The sequence below is a fragment of the Cydia strobilella genome, chromosome Z (genome assembly GCF_947568885.1).
Source record: "Cydia strobilella chromosome Z, ilCydStro3.1, whole genome shotgun sequence".
NCBI classification, from domain to species: Eukaryota; Metazoa; Arthropoda; class Insecta; order Lepidoptera; family Tortricidae; genus Cydia; species Cydia strobilella.
The window spans coordinates 19,723,474-19,751,122 of NC_086068.1; the positions used below are offsets into that span (position 1 = coordinate 19,723,474).

The following is a 27,649-nucleotide window of genomic DNA, read 5'->3' on the forward strand; positions in this document are numbered from 1 at the left end:
CATTACTTCCGTTACTAAATTGATAACAGCATTTGAAGTATTTTTTCCTTTCCTAAAACCATATTGCTGTGTAGTTAACATGTTGTGTCTTGCCAAGTGTCTTTCTAATCTCTCAGCTAAGCATTTCTCTAATATTTTGGAGACGACAGATAACAGAGATTATTGGTCTATAATTATTTAGTTCAGAGCGACTTCCTTTTTTATGTATGGTTATTACTTTAGCTTTTTTTAACAAGTCAGGAAAAATACCTTTTTCTATACAACTATTAAATATTATGGATAATGGCGAACAAAGTAAGTGAATATTATCTTTTAAGAATCTAGTATTTAAATTATCTGGTCCAGTTGAGTTACTATTCCTAAGATTTTTTGTTGTTCGGATGATTTCAGACTGTTATCGGGCTCAAAAATATAGAACTACTATTAGTTACTTTTAGTTTGTGCATATTTAGCTTTTATATGTTTCTTATTTTTGGTCTTGCACGATGACATCCCTACATTTAAAAAGTAATTAGCTCCATGCATGAATTTATTTTTATTTTTGGATTCATAATTTATATCGTTGGAACACCGGAAATGATAAAAATACTTTTGTAAACCTTAACATTATTTTATTAAAAAATATTTAAAATGTTGAAAATTTTTGAGCGGTTGAAACGCTCATAATTTTTGGCGCGAATTCGACAGAGCGTGATGACGTCACACGTTGGGCGGCCCAACTGACGTTTGCTACTAATGACACTAATCTGTCGAACGCGTGACGTCACGTGGCGTTTCGAGCGTTTCGCTCACTAGCTTTTCGCGGGCAAATTTTTGTACTTTTTATTTATAGTTTTAAGTAATTAAATGGTAATTTAAAAACGGAAATGCATTTGTAACATGATATAAGGTAACAAACATCCGAATAAAACATATTTCGTTCAAATATAAACTTCATGCTTGAGGCTAATTGTTAAACGCATTTGCTATTGCTTTTTTATCGCTGATTAGGTCGTTATTTAGTTTTAGAATTATTTTAGGTTGAGCCTTTACACCTTTGCCAGTAGTTTCCTTAACTAGATTCCATACAGTTTTGACCTTATTTTTTGCGTTGCAATTCTTCACTTGATTTAAATAAAAACCGGCCAAGTGCGAGTCGGACTCGCGCACCGAGGGTTCCGTACTTTTTAGTATTTGTTGTTATAGCGGCAACATAAATACATCATCTGTGAAAATTTCAACTGTCTAGCTATCACGGCTCATGAGATACAGCCTGGTGACAGACAGACAGACGGACAGACGGACGGACAGACGGACAGCGGAGTCTTAGTAATAGGGTCCCGTTTTTACCCTTTGGGTACGGAACCCTAAAAAGCATACCAAAGAGGATACAATAGGATAGAGCGGTACTGTCATAGTAAATTTTGTGCCACCGGTAAATTCACTGCCATCTATCGACAAACGATTAAAAATAAAAATAAAAATCTAGTAACTAAGAGCTAACTGTTACTGTTAGCTCGGCGCTCGTGCGCCCGAATATGGCTGACGTAGCCGATCTTTGAGGCGAACCCCCGCGCACATTGCGAGCACGTGAGGACACCCCAGTCACATAGTGGTAGTAGGGCTAGGACACTTCCAACCGTATCAAACAGTGTTGGCCGAACGCTAATGCCATTAACCAATAAAAATTAACCATTGAAAAGGTTAATAGCCATTAACCATTAACCATTGACGGAAAATGAATTAGTAATGGCCATTAACATCAATGGCCATTAAAGTTAATTTATTTCGAAAGATTGACAATTAAAACAAACTAATGGTTAATGGTTTACAAACCATTAAAAATTAAATCAATTTTTAATGAAAATTAAAAATGTGATTGAAAATTAACAATTAACAAGAAGAAATATCATAATTTTATAAAGGCGTCCAAGGGATCAAAGGTCTGCAAGACTGAACTTGTAAAAGTTTTGAGTATGTATTACTCATCCTCCTTATGAACCCTGGCAGTACCTAGTGGAACTTAGGTTTGGTGCAACATAGGCGCACGCTGTTTTGGTAATCCGAGTCGTCTTGATGAGCACTTGGGAGAGCAGTACTCATGATAGAGCTGATACTGAACCCTGGCAGTACATAGTGCAAGTAAGGTTTGGTGCAACATAGGCACGCGCTGTGTTGGTCATCCGACTCGTCTTGATGAACACTTAGAAGAGCAGTAACCATGATAGAGCTGATGCTGAACCCTGGCAGTACCTAGTGGATCTAGGGTTTGGTGCAACATAGGCACACGCTGTTTTAGTCATCCGACTCGTCTTGATGAGCGCTTAGGAGAGCGGTACCCATGATAGAGCTGATGCTGAACCCTGGCAGTACCTAGTGGATCTAAGGTTTGGTGCAACATAGGCACACGCTGTTTTAGTCATCCGACTCGTCTTGATGGGCACTTAGGAGAGCGGTACCCATGATAGAACTGATGCTGAACCCTGGCAGTACATAGTGGTGCTCAGGTTTGGTGCAACATAGGCGCACGCTGTTTTGGTAATCCGAGTCGTCTTGATGAGCACTTGGGAGAGCAGTACTCATGATAGAGCTGATACTGAACCCTGGCAGTACATAGTGGATCTAAGGTTTGGTGCAACATAGGCGCACGCTGTTTTGGTCATCCGACTCGTCTTGATGAACACTTGGGAGAGCAGTACTCATGATAGAGCTGATGCTGAACCCTGGCAGTACATAGTGGTGCTCAGGTTTGGTGCAACATAGGCGCACGCTGTTTTGGTAATCCGAGTCGTCTTGATGAGCACTTGGGAGAGCAGTACTCATGATAGAGCTGATACTGAACCCTGGCAGTACATAGTGCAAGTAAGGTTTGGTGCAACATAGGCACGCGCTGTTTTGGTCATCCGACTCGTCTTGATGAACACTTAGAAGAGCAGTAACCATGATAGAGCTGATGCTGAACCCTGGCAGTACCTAGTGGATCTAGGGTTTGGTGCAACATAGGCACACGCTGTTTTAGTCATCCGACTCGTCTTGATGAGCGCTTAGGAGAGCGGTACCCATGATAGAGCTGATGCTGAACCCTGGCAGTACCTAGTGGATCTAAGGTTTGGTGCAACATAGGCACACGCTGTTTTAGTCATCCGACTCGTCTTGATGGGCACTTAGGAGAGCGGTACCTATGATAGAACTGATGCTGAACCCTGGCAGTACATAGTGGTGCTCAGGTTTGGTGCAACATAGGCGCACGCTGTTTTGGTAATCCGAGTCGTCTTGATGAGCACTTGGGAGAGCAGTACTCATGATAGAGCTGATACTGAACCCTGGCAGTACATAGTGCAAGTAAGGTTTGGTGCAACATAGGCACGCGCTGTTTTGGTCATCCGACTCGTCTTGATGAACACTTAGAAGAGCAGTAACCATGATAGAGCTGATGCTGAACCCTGGCAGTACCTAGTGGATCTAGGGTTTGGTGCAACATAGGCACACGCTGTTTTAGTCATCCGACTCGTCTTGTTGAGCACTTAGGAGAGCAGTACCCATGATAGAGCTGATGCTGAACCCTGGCAGTACCTAGTGGATCTAAGGTTTGGTGCAACATAGGCACACGCTGTTTTAGTCATCCGACTCGTCTTGATGGGCACTTAGGAGAGCGGTACCCATGATAGAACTGATGCTGAACCCTGGCAGTACATAGTGGTGCTCAGGTTTGGTGCAACATAGGCGCACGCTGTTTTGGTAATCCGACTCGTCTTGATGAGCACTTGGGAGAGCAGTACTCATGATAGAGCTGATGCTGAACCCTGGCAGTACATAGTGCAAGTAAGGTTTGGTGCAACATAGGCACGCGCTGTTTTGGTCATCCGACTCGTCTTGATGAACACTTAGAAGAGCAGTAGCCATGATAGAGCTGATGCTGAACCCTGGCAGTACCTAGTGGATCTAGGGTTTGGTGCAACATAGGCACACGCTGTTTTAGTCATCCGACTCGTCTTGATGAGCGCTTAGGAGAGCGGTACCCATGATAGAGCTGATGCTGAACCCTGGCAGTACCTAGTGGATCTAAGGTTTGGTGCAACATAGGCACACGCTGTTTTAGTCACCCGACTCGTCTTGATGAGCACTTAGGAAAGCGGTACCCATGATAGAGATGATGCTGAACCCTGGCAGTACCTAGCGGAACTAAGGTTTGGTGCAACATGGGCACACGCTGTTTTAGTCACCCGACTCGTCTTGATGAGCACTTAGGAGAGCGGTACCCATGATAGAGCTGATGCTGAACCCTGGCAGTACCTAGCGGAACTAAGATTTGGTGCAACATAGGCACACGCTGTTTTAGTCACCCGACTCGTCTTGATGAGCACTTAGGAGAGCGGTACCCATGATAGAGCTGATGCTGCACCCTGGCAGTACCTAGTGGACCTAAGGTTTGGTGCAACATAAGCACGCGCTGTTTTGGTCATCTGACTCGTCTTGATGAGCACTTAGGAGAGCAGTACCCATCATAGAGCTGATTTTGAACCCTGGCAGTACATAGTGGAACTAAGGTTTGGTGCAACATAGGCACACGCTGTTATGGTCATCTAACTCGTTCTAATGAGCACTTGGGAGCGCAATATTCAAGATACATAACTCATAAGATAGATAACATATACATATGGCAGTAAGCAGTAGGTCTAGGTACTTACTAGGACTCAGGTATGGTCCAATCTATTCACGCGCTGTTTTGGTTAATCCTTTTTTATTAAGTTGATGGGAATAGTAACAAAAGTGCTGCCGAATCAATGTTTTGTAATTTTTTGTATTATTCAACACTTTCAGCGCCAAGCGCCCCATTTCAATAACAAAATGAACCCGACTATCGGGTTCTTGGCACTGAAAGTGTTAAATGACCATGATTACGAATGTCATGGTCATGCAATATTATCTAAGATATGAAGGAATATGTTTGTATTTATGAACTGAATCGGAATCCTTACAGGGATAAATTAAAATAACATATTTATTTATCATTATTTATTTATTAAAAAAAATATTACAAATAATATACCACTAATTATTTTAACAATTATAAAAATTCTTATTTTATACATAATGATACAGATGTAGTGCATAAGTGTTTGTCGTCGTATTTTCTCGGAAACGTTCGTAATTGTCATGCTACTTCTGTTAACCTCAGTATTTTTGTACTGAGACTGACTGAAATAGCAATGGATAATTAATAATTTACAAAAACAGACAATGGATTATTACAAACAAATAATCAACGCTCTTATACATTATGAATTGTAAATATTTAATCTTAGTTAGTTACATGTAAGTGAAAAAAATCATTAGTCACTGTTAAAACAAAGGAAAATTATAAATATATATAAACATCGACAATTTAACCATCAACTGAACCTTTACACACAGGTAAATAAAAAAAATATAAAAATGTTCAACTTTAAAATTAACTTTACATGTAAAAAAATGTACTTCCACTATTCCACTATGTTCCGCCAGTGTTCAGCATCAGCTCTATCTTGGGTACTGCTCTCCCAAGTGCTCATCAAGACGATTCAAATGACCAAAACCGCGTATGTCTGTGTTGCACCAAACCAGAATTCCACTAGTTAGTAGGTAGGTACTGCTTACTGCCAGAGTTCAGTCAGGGTCATTTTGCTGTCTCATTTTAAAATATCACGAATGTAATTTTATTAGACGTTAATGCAATTGAGAGTAATTCTAATTAATTTTTTTGAAATTTTAATGGCCATTGAAGTTAATCCGAATTAAAGTTAATGGCCATTAACTTCAATGGCCATAACGTCTCAAAAATTTAATCCGAATTAACTTTAATGCAATTGGTTAATGGCGGAACTAATGGTTAATAAAATTGATCAATGGTTAATTAAAATTAACAATTACGGCCAACACTTTATTTCAACGGTTTGTTTCTTCCTCGCCGCGTGGGCCGCCGCGTCGCGCCGCTTCGCTTCGCGTCCGCAAGTCGTTCGCCTACGTAAGACGCAGCCCAAAGAATATAATACTCGGCCCCCTTTCGCAAGTGCCCAGCAGCCGCACAGATGTAAAGCCCGTTTCAGACTACGCGGCGCGAAGCTGCGAACGCGAGTGTGGAGTCGATTTCGCTGATTAGCGAAATAGACTCCACACTATGAAAATCTATACAAAATATGAATATCGCGCCTTTTTCTACTGCAGGTGCGGTAGAATAAAAACATGTGAGACTGTGAAAAGGGCAAACAATAATAGCGCTCTCTGCTAATCTATATATTATACTACTCTTTGCATTAGCCCCCCCCCCCTCCCGTCAACGATGAGTGTCAGGAAAAATACTCGCAATTCAGGAATTTTATCAGGAAATACAAATTTGTATCTGGTAACCCTAGCTACAGGAGCTATATCATGGAGACTATATAAAGTAGCCAAATCTCTATGTATGAAAAGTGTCCATCAAAAATAATCATCCATAAGCTACATGCCATTAGTATGGATGGTATAGAAAGGATGCCAATCTCTTATGGCAGAATTGTTGCAAAAGTGACCGCTTTCAGCTTTAAATAATAGTTCCTAATCTCTCCGGTGGCGCTAGTTAGGCTCTGGGACATGAGTATAACATGAACCATATAAGGCAACAAATAACCCGACCAAATTACGTAGGTTGTTTTTGGTAGTATTTCGGTGTATGGTGGCGCCGCCTAATTACTGTTTTATGATGGACACTTCATACATAGAGATTTGGCTCCTTTATATAGTCTCCATGGCCATTAGGCTTTGTAAATGCACGGCGCTGTCTACCACAGACTAATGGCTCGTTGTCACTAATGTGACTGTGGCAAAATATAGGTAATATAAATCAGCTATAATCAGCGAAGTTATACTAAATCGTACTATGTGTAATCTTATCTTTGTGACTAAATTCACTTTACCCGTATACTTTATTTGAATCCCTGTGAAGTAAGCCATACTTTCTTGCATAATTTATGGACGTACGGACGTGATAGTGGCATAGGTAAATAGTGTAGGTAAAGTATATTCGACTTCGTGTTTGCCAGTCTTCAGTGAGGTGCACTTTGGTAAGTTTTTAGCAAGTTAATAATGCAATTGCAAGTAAGCATTTCAAATATAAATCAAAATTAAATCTACGTAGAAAATAAGGCACAAAAATATAAATTGTGTTAATTGAAAGTATAAATAAATGCTGTTTTCCTTTGCTCACAGTCTGTTAATAACTAGGTGCCATGAATTTGCTAATCATTTCCTAATAATGTCATTCACACCATTATTATTTTTATTATATTATTTTGTGGATCATTCGCTTCAAAACTTCATCGCCACGTGCGGTGCATGAGCTGTTCTTTAGTCTTTTGGACCACCATCAACAGAGGCGCCGATTCTTGGTTTTTGTTAACGCACGTGCCGGGCTTAAAATTTCGACTTTTTGTGGTTTTTCTTACAAATAATCACTGAGGATTGAATATTTGTGTTGGTGGTGGGTTAATAAACTCTTGAGGTAAGTTTTTGTGGTGAATGGTGGTAGTTAACATGGAGCAGGATGCTGAGCCACCGGATAAAACCGGTGGCCATACGGTTAGTCAAAAGCGTCCTATTTCTGAGGAAAACAGTGGAGTAGACCTTCATGGGAAAAAATCTAGTCCCCCAAGTGCGTCAATTCAGCACATACGTTCGTCCGGGATATGAAAACGCAAATGATTTTAAGTACGCGCCTACTGATTTAGGTCCATTCGTAGTCCATGTGTCTCGTGAAGACACTGACCAATCTACCCCGAGCAGGATGAAAGCTTTAAAAATGGCCCAAATAATATATAATAGCAAGATTTCGGGGATTAAGGAAATTAAAGCCTTAGGGAAAACTAAAATGGAGATTCATTTCGCGACGGCGTCAGAGGCAAACGAATTTTTATCTCACTCCGTTTTAGCAACGCATAAGTTCTCCGCGGCCATCCCGCGGTTCCAGATATCTCGAATGAGGGTAGTTAGGCAGATCCCTCTGGACTGGACCCTAGAAGAGTTCATAAATAGCATTGATTGCCCTTCGGGGTCTGGCCCAGTGGTCAAGGCACGTAGGCTCAACAAAAAAAAAAGAAGTGGAAGGACGTCGCGTCTGGGAGGCCACAGGAACAGTTGTGCTAACATTCCTAGGTCAGGTTTTACCTGAGAGAATCTATAGCTTCAGTATGTCCATCCCAGTCGATATTTATAAACTACCCATAATCCAGTGCCGGAAATGTGTCCGATTTGGCCATATAAAAGATCAATGCCGCTCCAATCCCAGGTGTTCACGTTGTGCACAAAACCATGATACAACTGAATGTTCTGTGCCCGACGCTCAGGAGTCAGGTCTCCTGTCTTTACTGTTCTGGTCCTCATGCTGCAACCGATCAAAGCTGTCCAGAATTCTCTCGCCAAAGATCTATCAAGTTGGTAATGGTGGAAGAAAATATAGGATATATTGAAGCTGCAAGACGATTTCGCCCAGTCAGAACATTGTTTGCGGATGTTTCAAAGGCTAACTTGGCAAGTCAATCAAACCCAGTGAATAGGACTTTCTCCTCCCCTTCTAAAAGTCCATCTGAGTGTACATCAACTCAGAATGTACCACCAACTCAGAATGTACCACCAACTCAGTCATACAGAAAAACTATTTTAGTTCAAAGGCGACCCAAGCCCACGCTTGGTAAGTCTTATGATGTAGAGGCCCACAGAAATATCACATCCACCCCTCGATCTTCTCAATCTAACGGATGTGCATTAGGACAGCAGTCCTCAGAGACCCCAAATGACAATTTAGGCTTTGGTATCTCAATGATCATTGAGGACCTCCTAAACAGATTTGCAGATATCTTACCGTACAATGCTCTAGAAGCCTTCCAGGCTCAAGTTTGTTCTTCAATCAATAAAGCTATTCAAAACGGCTTCACACAATATGATTCAATGGAATGCTAGAAGTGTTAAAAATAAAAAACATGAAATTATTAATATAATTAATTCATAAAGTCCAGTCATTCTTGCCATGTCGGAGACATGGTTGGAGCCTCAATCCCAATTTTGGGTGACAGGCTACTCCTGCCTCAGGGATGACAGGAATGACGGGCATGCTGGCTGTGCTATTCTTGTTAAAAGAAATATAACCTTTTCTCAACTTCCCCTCCCTCCCCATTCACCTGATTTTAATATTGTGGCAGTTCGATGCCTCAACATATCCTTTGTTTCTGTTTATATCCCTCACCCCAATCGAGAAATAATTGAAGAGCTTGACTCTATTTTGCAGTCATTGCCAGCTCCTATTATCTTACAAGGAGACTTTAATTGCCGCCACCCCCTGTGGTGTTCAAGAGATTACGATGCGAATTCCCGGTACGTTTTGGATCTCATGGACAATGTTAACTTATGCATTCTAAACGACGGAACCCCAACGCGTAGAGTCTCACCCACTCAAAATGCAAGTGTCCCTGACCTAACGATGGCATCACCGAGCTTAATGCAATCTTTGGTGTGGACAGTTTGTTCAAATTCTTTTGGGAGCGACCACCTTCCTATCTTAACAATCCTGCAAGATTCCTTGATTGCTCCAACACCCCCTCAGACACCACTTCTTAAATATAGCACATGTCGAGCAGATTGGCCTAAGTTTAGATCTGAGTTAGACACCTCCTTAGCAAATACTCTCAATACAAGTCAAATGAGTATCCTGGAAATGTATGACTCATTTATTGAGGCAGTTCTTTCAGCGGCTAATAACTCTATCCCTTTGAAAAATTCAGCTCGTAACAAAATATCTTCTCCAGCATGGTGGGATGCTGATTTGCTGAATGCTCTGCCGCGGTAAAGGAGCGTTAACAGGCGGAGTCGCTTTTTGCTCAGGATCTTTCCCTAGATAATTATCTCAATTTCAAGCGTGTTTCTGCCAAAACAAGGAGATTCCTTAGCAAAAGGAAATTACAGGGCTGGCGTTCCTTTTGTGAGTCACTGTCCCCAAGAACTCCCTCCCCATTGATATGGAAAAAGATTAAAGCTTTTCGTTCCTCTCAAACCAATAATAATGTCAGTACTAATGAATCTATGTGGCTTGAAGATTTTATATCTAGAATGGCTCCACCTTATGTTCCAAGCCCGGAAGGTATTGGTGGCTACTGCTCAGTTTCCACTCCATCTGAGAGGATGAATGAGGCTTTTTCTTTTGATGAGCTTTGCTGCGCATTTGATCACCTCAGGGACTCCGCTCCGGTGTGTGACGGCATCCCATACTCTTTTCTGATCCAAAGCTCGCAATCTACAAAAGTATTTTTTTTAGAAATACTTAATAACATTTTTTTAACGGAAAATATCCCAGATAGCTGGAAAACCCAGATTATAATACCAATTCTAAAACCCGGAAAAGATCCAGCTAATCCAAATTCATACAGACCCATCGCCTTGTCATCAGTGATAGCAAAAATAATGGAACATCTTATTAAAAATAGATTAGAGTGGATCATAGAAAATAAAAATATTATATCAAAAACCCAGTTTGGATTTAGAAAGGGTATGGGAACCACAGACAGCCTGAGCGTTCTCACCTCAGACATTCGCCTGTCGCTCACTCAGGGCAAGCACGTTATCGGTGCGTTTTTTGGACATCACGGCTGCATACGATAATGTAGATCTTCCTATACTCAGGCAGAAAATGCTCAATCTGAGTATCCCTGTGAGGATCATCAACAACATATGTAATATGTATATGGGCCGTTCCATCATTGTACGAGCAAATGGAAAGTTGTCTGCAGCAAATCTTGTGTGGAAGGGTCTCCCCCAAGGCTCGGTACTGAGCCCTCTTCTCTATAGTCTTTACACTAGATACCTCAGTGAACTGTTTTTGCAAAATTTTACAGTACGCGGATGACATTGTCCTCTATGCTTCTTCTAAAGTATTTTCAGAAACTGAGCAATCCATAAATTCTGCTCTCTTCTATCTAAGCACGTGGTTGTCCGATCATAGTCTTTCCTTGTCAGCGGAAAAAAGCAGTGCGGTTATATTCACTAGAAAACGCTGTGTGCCGGTAGTGAATATTGTGATCGACGAGGAAAATGTCAGGATAGCAGAAGAGATAAAATTTCTAGGTATCATTCTTGATTCCAAGCTCCTGGGCGTAAGCCATCTTCGTTACCTGTGTCAAAAAGTGGAAAAAAATATTAATATCATTCGTCGTTTGTCCGGTGTAAGGTTGGGTTCACATCCCTATTGCCAGAAACTTTTATATAACGCTATTATTAGGAGTCACTTTGACTACGGCAGCATTATCCTAGAACCCTGCAACAAGAAAGCATTTTTAAACTCTAAACAATTTTAGTAATTGTCTGTTGTTTGTATATTTTTTATTAGTTTTTTTTTGTGTAATTCGACATTTAGACTGGATACATCTCTGACAAAGTATCTAATATTTTATTGATTCCATTTTGGAATTGTTTTTTGTAAATTTTGGTTATTTTGGTTTTGTATTGCTTGTAAAAATTGACATGTAAAAGTGCCCCTGTGGCCTATTTGCTGAATAAATGTTTGATAGAATTTTACTAGCCATACCTAAACCAGGATCCTAGGACCCAATGCGACAATTTTATTCAATTGTTTTCTTAATTCAGTGACTGATATTGTGATGTTAGTTAACTTTCAGCTTGGGCAAAACACTTGTTTTGGTGACTGGCTGTTCTCCTCTACGAGACGCATTTCTTAACTGAATCTCATGAAATTTTGTGGGTAGGTTCTATAATGGTGGTGGAATGATTCAAATACGTGGGCCACATTATAACAAATGATCTGTGTGATGATAGTGATATCGAGATTGAGCGAAGGGCGTTGTCGGTGAGGAGTAATATGCTGGCTCGAAGATTCGCTAGATGTTCCGTGGAAGTTAAAATAACACTATTCAAGGCATATATCCAGTCTTTTTACTTTAGCGGTTTTTGGATTCGGTACACGAAACGAGCCTATAACGCTCTTCGCATTCAATACAAAAACGCTTTCAGAATGCTGTTGAGACTTCCAAAATGGTGTAGTGCATCAGGAATGTTCGCCCAAACGCACACGGACGATTTTCACTAAATTATGCGTAAAAAAATCACGTCGCTAATGGGTCGCGTAAGGGAAAATCGAAACCGCATTCTGAAGGTGATTGCGAACAGATTTAACTGCCCCATTAATGTGGCATTGGATGGAGCAGGTCAGGTCTACCTTGACCTATGTCAAGTAGGTACTAGGTGTGTAAAAAAAAATGTAATTAAAAATATTTAGTGTAGGTAACTAATATAGCTTTTAAGTTAATGTACTAACCATATATGGACTTATGGGTCTGAAATAAAGATATATTTAATTTAATTTATAATGACATGGATTTTTTTGTTGTTGATTAATTTTTCCTCCACTTTGATAAAAACCCTTTTTATCAAAGTGGAGGATCCATACAATCAGTTTTATGCTATGCAAAAACAGACTTATGAGGTCTACAGCTTTAAGTTAAAGTTAAAGTTAGACCTTGATGTGCAGACTAACATTTGTACATTATCATTACTAATCAGGGACTGACAGTGGTACATAACTAAAATCTGTAAACTAAACATTGGAAATATTTCTTTGATATTCTAAAATTGTGTATAGACAAAGACTGTAGAAAATACATTTCGTAAAACCACCCAACTATCATCTTATAAGTATAGAGACCAATTTTCTTTCGGGTGTTGCCTAGGTTTTTCTTCCTTCTGTGAAAATGTCTTTTCTGTTGAACTGCAGCATTCAAACACTAGGTAGTATTCAACCCTTGTTGTTAATTATACATATCCTATTCTATTCTATTAATTTCACCGTAGGTATATTATATTATATTAGTATGTTTAAAGTTTTTCTTTTCTCGACTTTAAAAGTCGGTATTAAGTCGATGTCCCGCCTTGAGACACTCAAGGAAGAGGAGCATCGGCTTCCCCAATATAGATAGTATTTCCTAGTACTTTAGATAAAATGGTAGTTGTATGGATGGCTGCTTGCTTTTGTAAAATATTATATTATATTACAGCTCTTTTTGTGTCTTACCTTACACACAAACTGTAACTGTCTGTCTATCTGCCTTACCTTATAGGCCTAAAGCTATTTGAACTAAAGTAAGGACACTAAGTATGAATAATTTTGTACATTGACCCCCCACTTCCTATCTCTAACGCACATGCATAACTATATTGCTCTCCCACCAATGATCCGGTATGGTAAAAAAGGCTTAGTGTAGTAAAAACTACATCAACATATGCCTTGATTTCGTTAAGTTGTGTTTACATGCATTAATTGTATTTTCTACCTCATGTAAATGTTTTTTGTATGCTACTGGTGCAGAATTTAATGACAATGACAACTTGTGTAGGTTTGTTCTAGACCTGCCTTTTGATTCATGTTGTAATGAGAGATAACTACCCACCTGGGGTCCGTTTCTCAAATGCTTGTAACTTGTAATACAAGTGGATGTCACTTTTTGACAGCTTATGTTAGAAAGGGACTTCCAATTGTATTACAAGTTACAAGCTTTTGAGAAACCGGCCCCTGTTTCTAATTACTAAGTACTCACATTGCACTAGTCCATGAGTTCCCAATCTTTTTCAGTCTGCGGCGCACTTGCAAGTTTAAAATTTAATTTCGGCGCCTTAACCCAGTTATTAGGCTATTCGAAATAGGTAACATGGTGAGGAGCATTGCCTCATGGTGCCCCTCTTTATCTAAAAATTGAACACCGTTCATCTGTTGGTTTACATGCACTATGTTAGAACCATAACTTGCACAGCAAGTTTCTCATATTTTAATAAATAAACGAAAATAGTAATGAAAAACGAAAACTGCAGAAAAAATTGTCTAGAATGTATACGAACCAAAATCATACCAATATTAGCACAATCGGAATAGGACAAACCTCGAAATCTCTGGAACAGTCCTGAAATTTGGTATGTATCTTAATTAAAAATTTCCTTTTTTTATTTCCACACTATTTGATATTTGGGGACCTTGAGGAACCGCCACCATCTTGGAAAACATGTACCATATTTGAGAGATTTGCATTTTACTCGGAATCTTAAGTTCGCTATGACAATATGATGTAAGGCAACATTAAAGCCGATTAAATTCTACACAAAAAAGTCTTCACCTTTGCGGAAAAAATACATGAATGTACCTGTTGGGTACGGGACCTTAAAAAGTATGATTTTCATATTCGGCGTCCTCTCAAGGCGGCTGTATTGATTTTTATTTAATGAAACAAGTGTAAAAAGGTTGTGAAGGGCAAGAGCATTACCAATACGTCATTAGAAAAAAAATCCGTCTGCTATCCTAGGCTACAGGGTATAATGCAGTATAAGTACCTAAACCCATTACCCTACTTTCTGGTTAAGTCGCAGTCGAGTAAAATGTTGATATTGGGTTAGACCATGTACAAATGTATAGACTAAAGTGGAATTCATATTCCTCCAAGTTTCCTCTTAAGAGAATGTCCCCTGGAAAAGTATAAGCGCTAAATCTGGATTCAGCAAGTATTTTCTCTAAAAACATGTATTTTTTCCGCAAAAGTGTCGAAGCCTTTTTTGTGTAGAATTTAATCGGCTTTAATGTTGCCTTACATACTGTATTGTTACACAGAACTTAGATTCCGGGTCAAATGCAAATTTCTCTAAGATGATACACATTTTCCAAGATGGCGGCTGTTCCTTGAGGTCCCCACATGCCAAATAGTGTGGATATGAAAAGGAAACCTTTTATTAACATAACATACCAAATTTCTGGACTGTTCCAGAGATTTCCAGGTTAGTCCTAATCCGATTGTGATAAATGTATTTTATACGCATCTAAAGGCTTATGTTTTGAAGCGGCCATCTTAATAAGATTTCCATACAAACGGTGTTTTTGGCGCGAAGCATGTACGCGGCGACCGCTCACGACCGCATACATAGATTGATTGATTGATTGTCTTAGAACTGAAATGTTAGCCTCGGGGAAGAGTTACAGTTTTAGTAAAAAAATAATACTAAACATGTAAAGTACGTCAGGATTTAATTACGAGTCTGCTGCTGACTGTACTTTATTATTAATATAAGTACAACGCTAGTTGTTAACTATGAATCCCACTGTCAAACAAAACCACATACACTGTAAAGATTATTTCGATTTTAAGGCCAAACGTTCATCTTCTGGGGGACGGTCATCTTTTGGTGCCACTGCCCTATATCACTTCAGTTATGAATATATTTTCAAGAATTTGTATGTAGTATGAAATTCTTGATATACTTATAATAGGTACTATTCTAAAGCGCGTATGGTTTTTATAGTTACTACATATTTGTTTATTTCTTGCTTTTCAGACAATGTGGGGCCTATTCTTCTCTCTTCTGAGCTGGATGGGGCTCAGCCCTGTCCCATTTGTTGCTGACTTGGTTGGAACATCAGAACCGGCTCTCAAATTGCTTCTATCGATCTTTATGGTCTATCCTCTGGCAATAGTATACCATCAATATGTCAAACAACATAAAGAGTTACGGAATATCTACTTCATTGTGACAGGCTTTGATATAGCTCTATACAACTTTGGGATATCAATGTACCATAACCTTATCCCAACGCTTGTTATATATTTAACCACAATGATTTTTGGGCCAGGAAAGATAAATGTTATTATAACATTTGTGTTCAACGTAACTTATCTTATGGCTGGATATATTTTGACTGAATCTGAAGATTATGACATTACATGGACAATGCCTCACTGTGTGTTGACTCTGAAGCTTATAGCTTTGTCATTTGACATGTGGGACTACCAAAGGATGAAAGCAGGAGAGCAACTGTCTGCTACAAATCAAAAGACAGCAGTTGAGAATCCACCTACATTAGTAGAGCTGCTTGGATTTGTGTACTTTCCCCCCTGTTTCCTAGTGGGCCCTCAGTTTTCATTCCAACGCTACATTGACTTTGTTTATGGGAAGTTCCCATTGGAGCAGCATGCTGGCCTATATGAAAAGGAATCTCTCAAGAGACTTCTGCAAGGCATTCTTTATTTGGTAGCATTCCAACTAGGAGGTAAGCACTTTCCTGGCATTTATAAATTAAATATACAACGTCATTTGTCCTAAATTATTTATAGTATTTATATGAATCATATTAATTTGACCCAGTCTATTAAAATTTCATACACATAATTCAATTACGTTAATTAATTAATAAATTTCCTAAATGGCAATGCAATGAAGACTGAAATAACAGTAGACTACAATAATTATGTAGATACACTACCAACCTGTTCAGCAAATTAGTACTGTAGGCTGTAGGTAGATATTTTTGCAGTGCATCTACAGTTGTGTACAAATTGTACAATATAATAGCAGTCAATAGGAAAATGAAAATTAGTGTAAAACTATAACTTTAAATCAATTATATTGCATCTTTTTTTATAATTCTCTACTGCATTACTTGACATTGTTTCAAAATTAACTGTAAATTTTACTTAAATAATATTGGAAGTAAAAAAATATATCATGAAAATCGGCTTTTTAGGGTACCGTACCCAAAGGGTAAAAAGGGACCCTATTACTTAGACTTCGCTGTCTGTCCGTCCGTCTGTCACCAAGCTGTATCTCATGAACCGTGATAGCTAGACAGTTCAAATTTTCTCCGATTATGTGTTTCTGTTGCCGCTATAAACAACAAATACTAGAAACGGAACAAAATAATAGTACATTTCGATGCTAGTGCGGAAAGTATGTCATTACTTTACGAGTACCGAGATATCTATGGCAAGACTCGGGACGAGTGAAGAATGACATTTCCGCACTTGTATCGAACGACGTTTTTTAATACAGTTGCGAAAAAATAAGAAAAACAACAAGTAAGGAATTCGAAACTTTTTTATTATTAATTCTGTGACATCATTGACATTATGAAGAGGTGTTTTTTTTAGCTTTTGGATAGCTTGGATGTTGTTATTATTATTGAAACCACTTCAATGAGTTTTTTTTAAAATGCATGTTCTATACTATAAGACAGAAACAATTGTAAATATAAAACATTGTACTATTATTACCTAAGTATCGTTAATTACGATTATTTGTGTATCGTATATTTATAACTCAATATCGAATGTTGCCTTTGGAAACTTAAAACAGTAAGAAAAAACGCCTCTTCTTTATCAGGCGTTCCGTTCCATTCAGACAACTATTTAAGAACGGTTTTTCAATATTCAATATTAAAAAATAAAATTATTATAATGATGAACAGGTAATGAAATATGCATATTTTTCGTATTCTTACATTAACAGTAGTTTTTTATGTTGATTACGACGTTTAAAGGAAACTAATATTAACACTCATCAATAAGTAGTCATAAATTGGAACAAGTAAAAATTTACAAAAATTGGAAAGTAAAAAGCACTAGTTCGCGAAAACCAACTTTCCGCACGCTAAACAGCCACGAAAAGTAGCACTTTTTGAGCAACTGTACTAAACATATATTTTGTTACTACCTCGCGGAAGTTCTTATAAAAACGTAACTTCCTACAAAAAAAAATACAGTTGTGTACTAAAATTGTAAATTAGTCTTGCCTATTATTTCCAATCAAAGCTTTATCTAAACCAATGTCATCCAGAAAAAAAGAAACTTCTATAAGACGATCTTTGTCTCAAGAGTGAGTGAGTAGGCCATCATTCTGTCATGGGCGGCGCGGCGCGGCGCGGCGCGGCACTATCATTTAGAGCTTCACCCAAACAAACAAAACCAAGTACTTATTTGGTCAAAAATCAACAAAAAAGTCCGTATGATGGACTACTAAGTACACTGCCACGAAGAGATTATTTTTTTCTGGATGACATGTGGGTAGGGTTTGCAATATCCGTCCGATTTTCTTATATGGATAATTCGAATAATACAATTTGTATTATCCGAATATTTCGGATAATTATAAATGAAACCAAAATATTTATTCCAAGTAATATAATTCGTAAATCTAGCGCTAAAATAAGCGTGGAGTTGATAACGGTGCAGATGCTGGTGCCATAATGCGAAGTTTCAATTTTTTTTTTGCGTAAATCAGCAGAACTATGGAAAAAAATACCACCTAGGGCTATAGAACTATTAAGGGTGCTACTAGAACTCTCATAAAACGGTGAGATGCTAGTTTCAGAGACACCTTATGGGATGCTTTGAGATCGCATTCTCATGCAGAGTAAAAATATCCCGAATGCAATTTTTTATTTTGTTGTTGGTGATTATTAGTTTTAGACAAAGTCCCTGTTTTTTTTCATAGTTATTATTGCTTTCTATTGCTAGAACCGCAGCACTGTTGAAATAGGTGATGAAAAGGATATGGAAGTAGGCACAAAACTCCATATTTTATTGGTTGATTTTGCCAAAGTATAATTATGTCAGAGAGACACTGTCTAATTTTGCAGTGCTTTAAAATGCCAGACAACTTGTTAAAAAGGATAATTGTTGCCACCGAAGTAAGCAGGATGAGTGTAAAAAGCTTGCAATGCAAGCAACAGCCAAATTTGAACTAGTCACTGGTCTGAAACAAGGAGCCGCTCTTTCGCCAATGCTGATCAACTTGGCACTCGAATACATCGTCCGAAAATTGTTTATGTGTGATGGGTGATGTGGGAGTGTAGAGTTGAACGGCAAACATAAGATCATTGGATTATGCTGATGACTTGGGACTATAGGCTCAAAACAAAAGCGACCTGGAGGCCATGGCTAGGATCATAGAGTAGGAAGGAGAGAAGATTGGTCTCAGAATCAACCACCACAAGCGATCTGGAGGCCATGGCTATACAATCATAGAAGTGGCAGTGGTGCAGAACAGGACAGAATGGGGTTCTCTTGTTTCAGAGGCCAATATTCTTTTTGGGTCACTGATCCAGTGGAGTAAGTAAGTATTGCTGTTAGCATTTCATTGCTCCTGGATTGATAAAGACTGAATGTACGAGTAGACGAATGAACACGAGGTGAGGCACCAGTGAATCCAGATAATTATGAACCCTCCTTATTAAATACGGTTTTAAAGATATCAGTAATATTCAGATTATTTATTTGCGTAAAGTATATTATGTACATGCATGTTTAGCTGTTATAGTAATCATATAAAATTGGTTAGGTTAACGTCTTTGTATGAAAACATAGTTAAAAACGTTATTTCTGTGTTATTTAAAATATCCGTTTATTCGAATATTTTGAGTTGTATTATTCGAATATTTTCGGATATTACAATTAGCGGATATTCGAATATTATTCATATCCGAAATCCGAATATTCGGATTGCAAACCCTACATGTGGGTTTAGATGTTAAGCTTTAATTGGAAAATATAGGCAATATACTAAATTGCAATTATAGGTACACAATTGTATTTTTTCGTAGGTTTCGTTTTTATATGAATTTCCACTAGGTAGCAAAAAACCGATTTTCATAATATATTTTTTTACTTCCAATATTATTTAAGTAAAGGTTACAGTTAATTTTGAAACAATGTCAAGTAATGCAGAAGAATTATAAAAAAAGATAAAACATAATTGATCTGAAGTTATAGTTTTCCCATAATTTTCCTTTTCCTATTATATTGCACACAACTGTATGTACAGTTAATTTTGAAACAATGTCAAGTAATGCAGAAGAATTATAAAAAAAGATCCAACATAATTGATCTGAAGTTATAGTTTTCCCCTAATTTTAATTTTCCTATTATATTGCACACAACTGTATGGTTGAAATAGAACCGTTGACAAATTGTTTCTTCCTTTAGGTATTTCAAATATTGCTCCTTTGATGCGTTCGTATTATCAATAATGAAAATAAAAACCCTTATGGATTTATTTTTATATTTCAGTAAGTGTATTTAGTATGAAGTACATGCAATCGGACGAGTTCTGGGAGCGGTCCATCTTCTACCGCCACCTGTACTGCGGACTGTGGGCGCACTTTGCTCTCTATAAGTACATATCCTGCTGGCTGCTCACTGAAGGTAACTACTGTTAATACTAACCAACTCGTACAATCATGTAAGTTCATAATAATTCTGATAAGTTACAAGGATAATTAACACATGCTTAACATAAAAATAAATATTTATTTACTGTGTCAATATAACTTACCTAGGTATTCATTTATTTATTATTATAACAACATATTTACACAGCATTACAGTTTGCACCAAAGCGCTGGAAAATTTATACATGTATATATGTATAAATATAAATATAAACATAAATTTGTATTACTTGATTATGAATTATATTAGGAGTTATTGTCAAAGGTCATGTTCATAGTGATATTCTTGGATAGCATTATTATTTCTTTGTTCCTAAAATATTTGTACTTCTGTCGATTATAATATACCATGTACCTACTCACCCAAGGTTCAAGATCAAACTTATGTCTTAACAATACTATTATTATTTATACTACTATACTCTTGCATACAAATTATTTGTAGTAATAGGTAATTTGTTAATTATATTCTTGTTTGAACAATGGCAGGTGTTTCGAATTTGTAACAACTACATGCTGATTGGGGCTTTATGTGTTGCAATGCAATGTGGCATGCACATTGTGCATGTGCAAGGACATCTACCTACCTAAAGCGAAAAAAGAACCATAAGTGGTTCATTCTTCGCTTTAGGTAGGTAGATGTCCTTCTCCTTGGGCAAATTTCTTACAAATGTTATGACTTATTTGGTCACAAGTATTGGTTCAATATTCTGTATTGTAACCCTAAAAATTGTTATGTTTGTATTCTTTCGGCTCCGCAAAAATGAAATGAAAACGGCTAGAAAGAAATATACTTCACTACACCTTATAAAGCAAAGTCCCCCGCCGCGCCGCGTCTGTCTGCGTGTATGTATGCTCGCGATAAACTCAAAAAGTACTAAACGGATTTTCATGCGGTTTTCACGTATCGATAGAGTGATTCTCGAGGAAGGTTTAAGTATACCTATAACTTGTTAACCCGTGCGAAGCCGGGGCGGGTCGCTAGTCGCTAGTACTTGTGAAAATAAAAGCTACTTAAAAATAGAGCTTGTAGTAAAAACAGCTTGACTAAAATCTTGGATGTTTTTTTATGTACCTAAGGCCCTGTTTGCAAATGTATGATCTCGCGCTAAACACTAATCAAAGTCTAAATAGGCCCTATGGTGTATTTTGAGTAAACCGTCAGTTTATAGGATAGTTGAGAAGTTGAGAGTATTGTTATGTACCTACGATTCCCACCGACCGGCTGGAGTCGGGCCGCACCGGAGCGCATTTTCAATGTGCCTGTACATTATGTATGGCAGAAGCGATGAAATCCATTCGGAGCCGGTGGCGTCCGCGAGGAGCCGACCGGCTTGCGGCCGTGCAAATATGAATTGCGCGTCGACCCCGCCCGTTCGGTGGGAATCGTACTTTATTGTACTCGAAAGTCACAAAGTTATATTGTTTTTCCCTTTACTTATATATCAACACATGTATTTTTGTTTTACCCCTCACGCCATCTTTTGACCGCTAGTAGGAACACTTGATAGGTAGGTACATGACTCTTGAAACAGTTTTACTGGTCCTAAGTATATGTAATAGAATCGATGTGTTTGTGCAGCGTCATGCATCCGGTTCGGGTTGTCGTACAACGGGTCGGCGCCGAGGGCGGGTGGGGGCGGGGGCGGGGGCGGCGCGCCGGTGCCGCGCTGGGACGGCTGCAGCAACATCAAGCTGCTGCGGTTCGAGTTCGCCACCAAGTTCCAACACTACATCGAGAGCTTCAACTGCAACACCAACCACTTCGCCGCCGAGTACATCTACAAGCGACTCAAATTTCTCGGCAACAGAAACGCCAGTCAATTTTTCACGTTGCTTTTCTTAGCGTTCTGGCACGGAACCGGGTCCGGCTATTATATGACTTTCTTCAATGAATTCATTATCATATTCATGGAGAAAGGATTAGAGTCTATTTTGACCAAACACGAGTTTTATCATAACATGTGGTCTAACAATATCGTGCAGTATATATTGTACGCCGTGCTGAAGCTCTACACCATAGTGTTTATGGGTTGGAGTTTGGTTCCTTTTGACCTCAAATCATTCTCCAAGTGGTGGAACATCTACTCGAGTCTGTATTTTTCAGGATTTTTCCTGTTCATACCGTGGGCATTCATTTATAAGCCACTTATTATTTCTGCAATCAAGCACTTCAAGTTAAAAGTGAAGTCTCAATGAAATATGGGTATCTAGGTCTAATAAGTGATTCAAAGTAAAGATTGGAACTACAAGTGACAACTATAAATGCTGGCTACTATGAGTAGATCCAATAGTGAGCGAGTGTTTTTGTAGACTCAGAACTTGTATAATTCATTCATTAATCTTGTAAGTACATGATGCGTTGACAAATCCTACCCTGTAAAGGTTGGTTGCACCAAACCGTCTGTCACCGTTAAAGCATTCGCATTTTTTTTCTATTATTCGCAGTTTCATAGATCTCTGCAGTTTGACGTTGATCAGTCTGTTAGCTGTGGTTGGTGCAACTGGCCCTAATTCTAACTTTTCTAACCTATCGTCTGTTATTTGAAGTGTTTCAAATAATGTCAACAAAACACGAGGTTCCGTCATTCGGTCAATCAAATAATAATATACATACAAAACACATCTGTATATAAAGGTCGCTCCAGACTACGCGGCGCGAAGCCACGAACGCGAGTGTGGAGGGCCCTTAATATTCTATGGTATATATAGGCGTAATGGTTAAAAAATATAATAAATCAACCAAATTACGTCATTAAAATGCCTAAAAGAACAAACTATAATAGGAAACAAGACTACTTTAAAAAAATGTAAATTCAATTAACTTTAGTATCTAGTTATAGAAATGTGATAAAAACGTTTTGTGCTTATGCTAGTTTCCGAAGTAGATAGGTGAATACCTAGTTAAATAGTATTATTAAATACATATATACAAGTGTAACTCTTATCTAGTATAATCTAGTTCGCTTTCTTTACTATATAGCTACCACGTACCTGCCCTGTTTCTATCACCTCCTTTCACTCATTCTTAGTTTTCAAAGTTATTTATTATAAATAAATAATTTTGTCTGTAAAAAATAAAAACAATCAAACCTTTTGATTTTATAATAATGATCTAAACTACTAGCTTAATACCTATGTATGGCTGTGATGTGAAGCATAAAGCACAAAGTTCAAAATGTCAACTGCTTCATATTTATAGTAGGTACCTAATTCGTACGATAGAGATGTCACAAACTCTTAACATTCTGTACAAAAACCAGCATAAAAATGTACTTGTTGTCTTTCCATTGACTTTCACTGATACAGATACATAATTCAATAATTAGTAATGTGAGTAATACCAACTTACAGATACAGAGGTGTAGATATCAGACGTCCTGTAATTTGTAGTAGACCGATTACCAATACACACAAATTGCCTATAGATAAAATAATTAAGATTACTGCTTATGTTGTTTTCATATATCATTTGATCTACTATAGTAGAAATTGCTCACGTCAGAAGCTTGTACTCCTGAGGCATAAATTCCTATAATATACTTATTGTAGAAGATGTTGATTATGTGTTTAAGGTTAACGCATGCACACTAGTTAAATCGACGCCGTAAAGTGTAATCTCCCACCTGCCGTCGTCCTCACGCAATCACGTAACGGGACAAAGGCAGCAAAAAGTTCAGAATATCCTGTTTTGTAAACGCAGCCGTAAGCGAGGCAAACACAAACACAAGTACATTAATTTAAGAAATGGTGAACGTTTACGTTGAACGTAGGTACAGTGGGTGATTAAGGTACCGCACCAATATCTAGTCCGCTCGGACTGATAGTAGGACCGGCCCGCACAGAAATGCAGAGAGACACAGAGTCGTGCCTAGGTGTAGTTAGAGCGGACTGGATGATTGGCGCGAGCCCTAACAACTTAACTGATCGATGGTTCATTCAGTGGTTGCGCGGCAATAGGTAACATACCATAATAAACTACTTGTTACTAAGTCTAGTTTAAGTTTAGGTCAAACGAGGTGAATAGGGATAAAAACCCAGATTGAAACTTACCTGCTAAATTAATAATTTCTTATAAACTCCCACATTCCCCCCCCATAAATTCATGCAAAATCTACTATTATTTTCAAACCGCATGATACAATTACTGTAAGAAGTGTTTAAGGAATTATCAGGTAAATCTCATTTCCAGTTTTAGACCCTATTCACCCCGGTCGACGGTATTTAATAATTTTAACTTACTGAGGGTAATACAAGTTGAGCTTCAACCACGACACAGTCAACTTCTATTTATTTCTCACGAGCCGACTGTCGACGGCTTGTGGTTATGTTAATGCTTTATGTATAGTAGAATCCGCATATAATGACATCGAAGGGAAAGTGACAAACACGTCATACTAAGCGGGTGTCATATAATAAAGCATAGTTGACTAACTTCTTATTTTTGTTAGGTTTTCCAAATTGCTTTAATAATAATAATAATAACGCAGGACAGCTTGTGGCGAGCTGTTGGGGAGTAGCGACCCCACGTACCCGAGTGCTCATGGGGACTTCTGTTTCCCGCAAGGGGGGGTGGGACAGGATTCTCTGGCTTGCCGTAACCGGCCGGCCAGAGTAATGTCGTCAGAGCTATAAGCTCCAGGGGTGGAAGTGAAATATGCATAAGACGCGAGTTGGCACAGTGGCTGTTAACAGCCACTGGGTAGAAAGCGGCGCACACCTCTCGGCACCCCTGAGCCGCTCACACCGGTGTTGTCATTGAGCCATCCAAGATGTCGCTTTTTGTCGGAAATAAAATTGCATAGGTAAGCGATTTGTCACTTTAAGCGAAGTCATCTTATCCGACTTTGTTACTAAGAATTTTATATGAAAAATCTAACTGCACAGTAATTACGTCGTAGTAAGATGTTGGTCAGTATAAGCAGTCATTATAAACGGATGCCACTGTATTTTCTAGTAAATACTTAAAGCTTAAGCCTGAGAATTAATCTATAAAACAATGTTTAAATAAATACTCAGTTATTTAATTCTACAACAATGTGGCACATACTGAAAAGTGAAAAATATGTGAGTGAAATCGCTAAGTTAGTTAAGTTAATATGTCTCATGATAGTTTAAATTCGAATACTGAAGTGATATTGAATGTAGCTAGCGCTGCCTAATGCCTGTTACCTAAATATCAGACCTTTTTAGTACTGTATAATGTATATCAATCTGCATCAAACGATAAAACTCTATTTAAAATAGATGTAATTAAATACATTGTACACTAGCTTATAAGTAATACACACATTCATTGTTACTATTAATAATAGTCAATTCATAATACACATATATTATAGAGCCACTCTTAGGTACAGTCAGCTGCAGAGAAAAGGCACCCCCTGCATACAGTTCTGTAAATTAGTACGGACGTGGGGTACCTTTTCTTTGCAGCTGAGCTGTACTTTGCGAGTTGTGCTAATATTGCATTAATAGTGGTGGGTCTGAGGCTTTTGGGCACTCATTACATAAAACTACAGCAGATTCTCCACCCATGAAATCATATTCTTCAGTAGCACCATACCATACCATACCATACCACCATACCATACCATACCATACCATATGTCGTCTCATTGTTTTTGTGTAGGTTCCTGCCTAATTGACGAGTATTTTTGCAGGCGAGGGGCAAACTGGTAGAAATACAATGACGATATCCAGAAAAGTATCTGCTATCAATGATTTACGTATTTGCTCTAGTATTGTGTAATTTGTACTTAGGATAGTTAGTTATGCACCTGAGCTCTATGTGAAAAGATGAGTACATGGAGATAAATTCCATCTAATGTACCAAAGATCTGTCCGTATGCTTGCTTGCCACCAACGTGGTATAAAAAAATTGTACGCGTTGTGATTGGCTATGAAGACGTGTATGATAAATTGATAGCCAGCTAGGGCTATAATTATTTCTACCACATTTTGGTTCTGGTCAGACTTAACCATGTAAAATAGTGTTGTCAAGTTAATTAGACGATTATTTGAATTGTATCTTTGAAAATACGAATAAATATGTTTACTTACTATGGCATTCTTTTTTGAAAATCAATTGTGGTACTTTAAGATAAATAAATATGTGATGTATATATACACATTTTAAGAAAACCAATGAATTTTCATCGTTTCTCTAACAGACTTTTTAAATATAATTATGATGGCAACACAACACAGTAGTAGACTATGTTTTGCAATGGAGTCTTACCAGCTTTGGCTGTGTAGTCATTCCCATAGACCAGGTAACACTAAACGTTATAAACAATTTGTAACTCTGTTTCAACTAATAATAAATCATTATCAATAATTATTATTGTTTTTTATTTCACTTGCTAGTTACGTGGTGGGATGGATCTTTTTTAGGGTTTTTAATAGTATTGTACGGTCGTATGTTATACGACTCAAGCTATTTGTATTTTATGGTTTATTATCTGGTTGTACGATCAATGAATTATATGTATAGACATCTGTTTAATTTGTGATTTTTGAACACAGGTAACCCAATATTTTATCGAACCTTTGAAGCTGTGTAGGTCAAACAAGTTATTCACAATTCGCTTGGTCTCCTTATATATCAGAACATCATCGTCATCATCATAATTTAAGAGTGTAGTCTTACAGTTTAAGCACACCTCGAACAAGTTCTTTTGTTCCCTGTGAGACATCACGCAACATTCAGTCTTTATTTTATGTTGTTTTGATTCAATTATTTAAATTGTAGCGCAGCAGTAGGTATATAACTTTTACACCAGATTTTTTTTTTTATTTGGATAAAAATACAGTCTGGGAGATTTCCTCTGCCTGCCTATTATGGTCGATGCTGTACTGACACTGACCGCAGGCAGCGACGGACAGCTGAGGCTTTAGTCGTCTTTTTCTAAAGCAGCACTTGTACCATCCCAGTAACCCGGGGTTAACCGGTTAAACCGTTAACCCAGTGCTAAATTGTACTGGTACCTAACCATGGTAACTCCAGGTTTAACCGGTTAACCCCGGGTTAGTGAATAGAGCAAGTGGCCCTAATAGTGCTAACAGACTATAGCTGACAGCTGTCACCGCACCCAAGCTATGTGAAAAATACTATACTCGTAATAACCTCTTTGTCATTTGAATTAACATAATGTCATTTTTTCAGCAGGTCTTGTCAGAAAGTACCTACTTACTCATAGGGCAGCTAGCATTTGCAGTTAACCGGGTTTCATTTCATTCCAATAGTCATTATTCTGAGATTCCAATCGCTTGTAGCATAGAGTAACTTATACTAGAGCGGTACTGTCATAGTAAATTTTGTAACCACAGTAAATTCACTGCCATCTATCGACACACTTTAAAACTAAAAATGAAGATTTATAAAAACTTTAGACTATCTTGCATTCAAGCTGTTAAGAACAAGAGAGCACAAAATGGAACTGGATTGCTATAATTCATACATATCTTTTGCTGAGAAAAATATCCGTAAGTGTCCTAAATATTTTTGGTCTTTCATTAAATCAAAGTTTTCCGCAAATAAAACCCCAGACTGTATGTATTATGGAGGCAATTCCTCAACTGACAGTGAGACAGTAGCTAATTATTTCAACGATTATT

General features: G+C 38.0%; 1 protein-coding gene across 2 annotated transcripts; it reads left to right on the plus strand.

The window, feature by feature from the left end:
* The first annotated feature begins 6,792 nt into the window (after positions 1-6,792).
* On the plus strand, positions 6,793-26,092 carry LOC134755044 (lysophospholipid acyltransferase 5). 2 transcript variants are annotated; one of them, XM_063691522.1, is made up of 4 exons: positions 6,793-6,828; positions 15,364-16,075; positions 19,869-20,003; positions 21,612-26,092. In XM_063691522.1, exons 2-4 carry the CDS (start codon positions 15,367-15,369, stop codon positions 22,226-22,228), a joined length of 1,461 nt encoding a protein of 486 aa, XP_063547592.1. In that variant the 5' UTR covers positions 6,793-6,828; positions 15,364-15,366; the 3' UTR covers positions 22,229-26,092. The 2 variants fall into 2 exon arrangements, with proteins under 2 accessions (XP_063547592.1, XP_063547591.1); XM_063691521.1 differs by lacking the exon at positions 6,793-6,828 and adding an exon at positions 6,854-7,058.
* Positions 26,093-27,649: the final 1,557 nt, after the last annotated feature.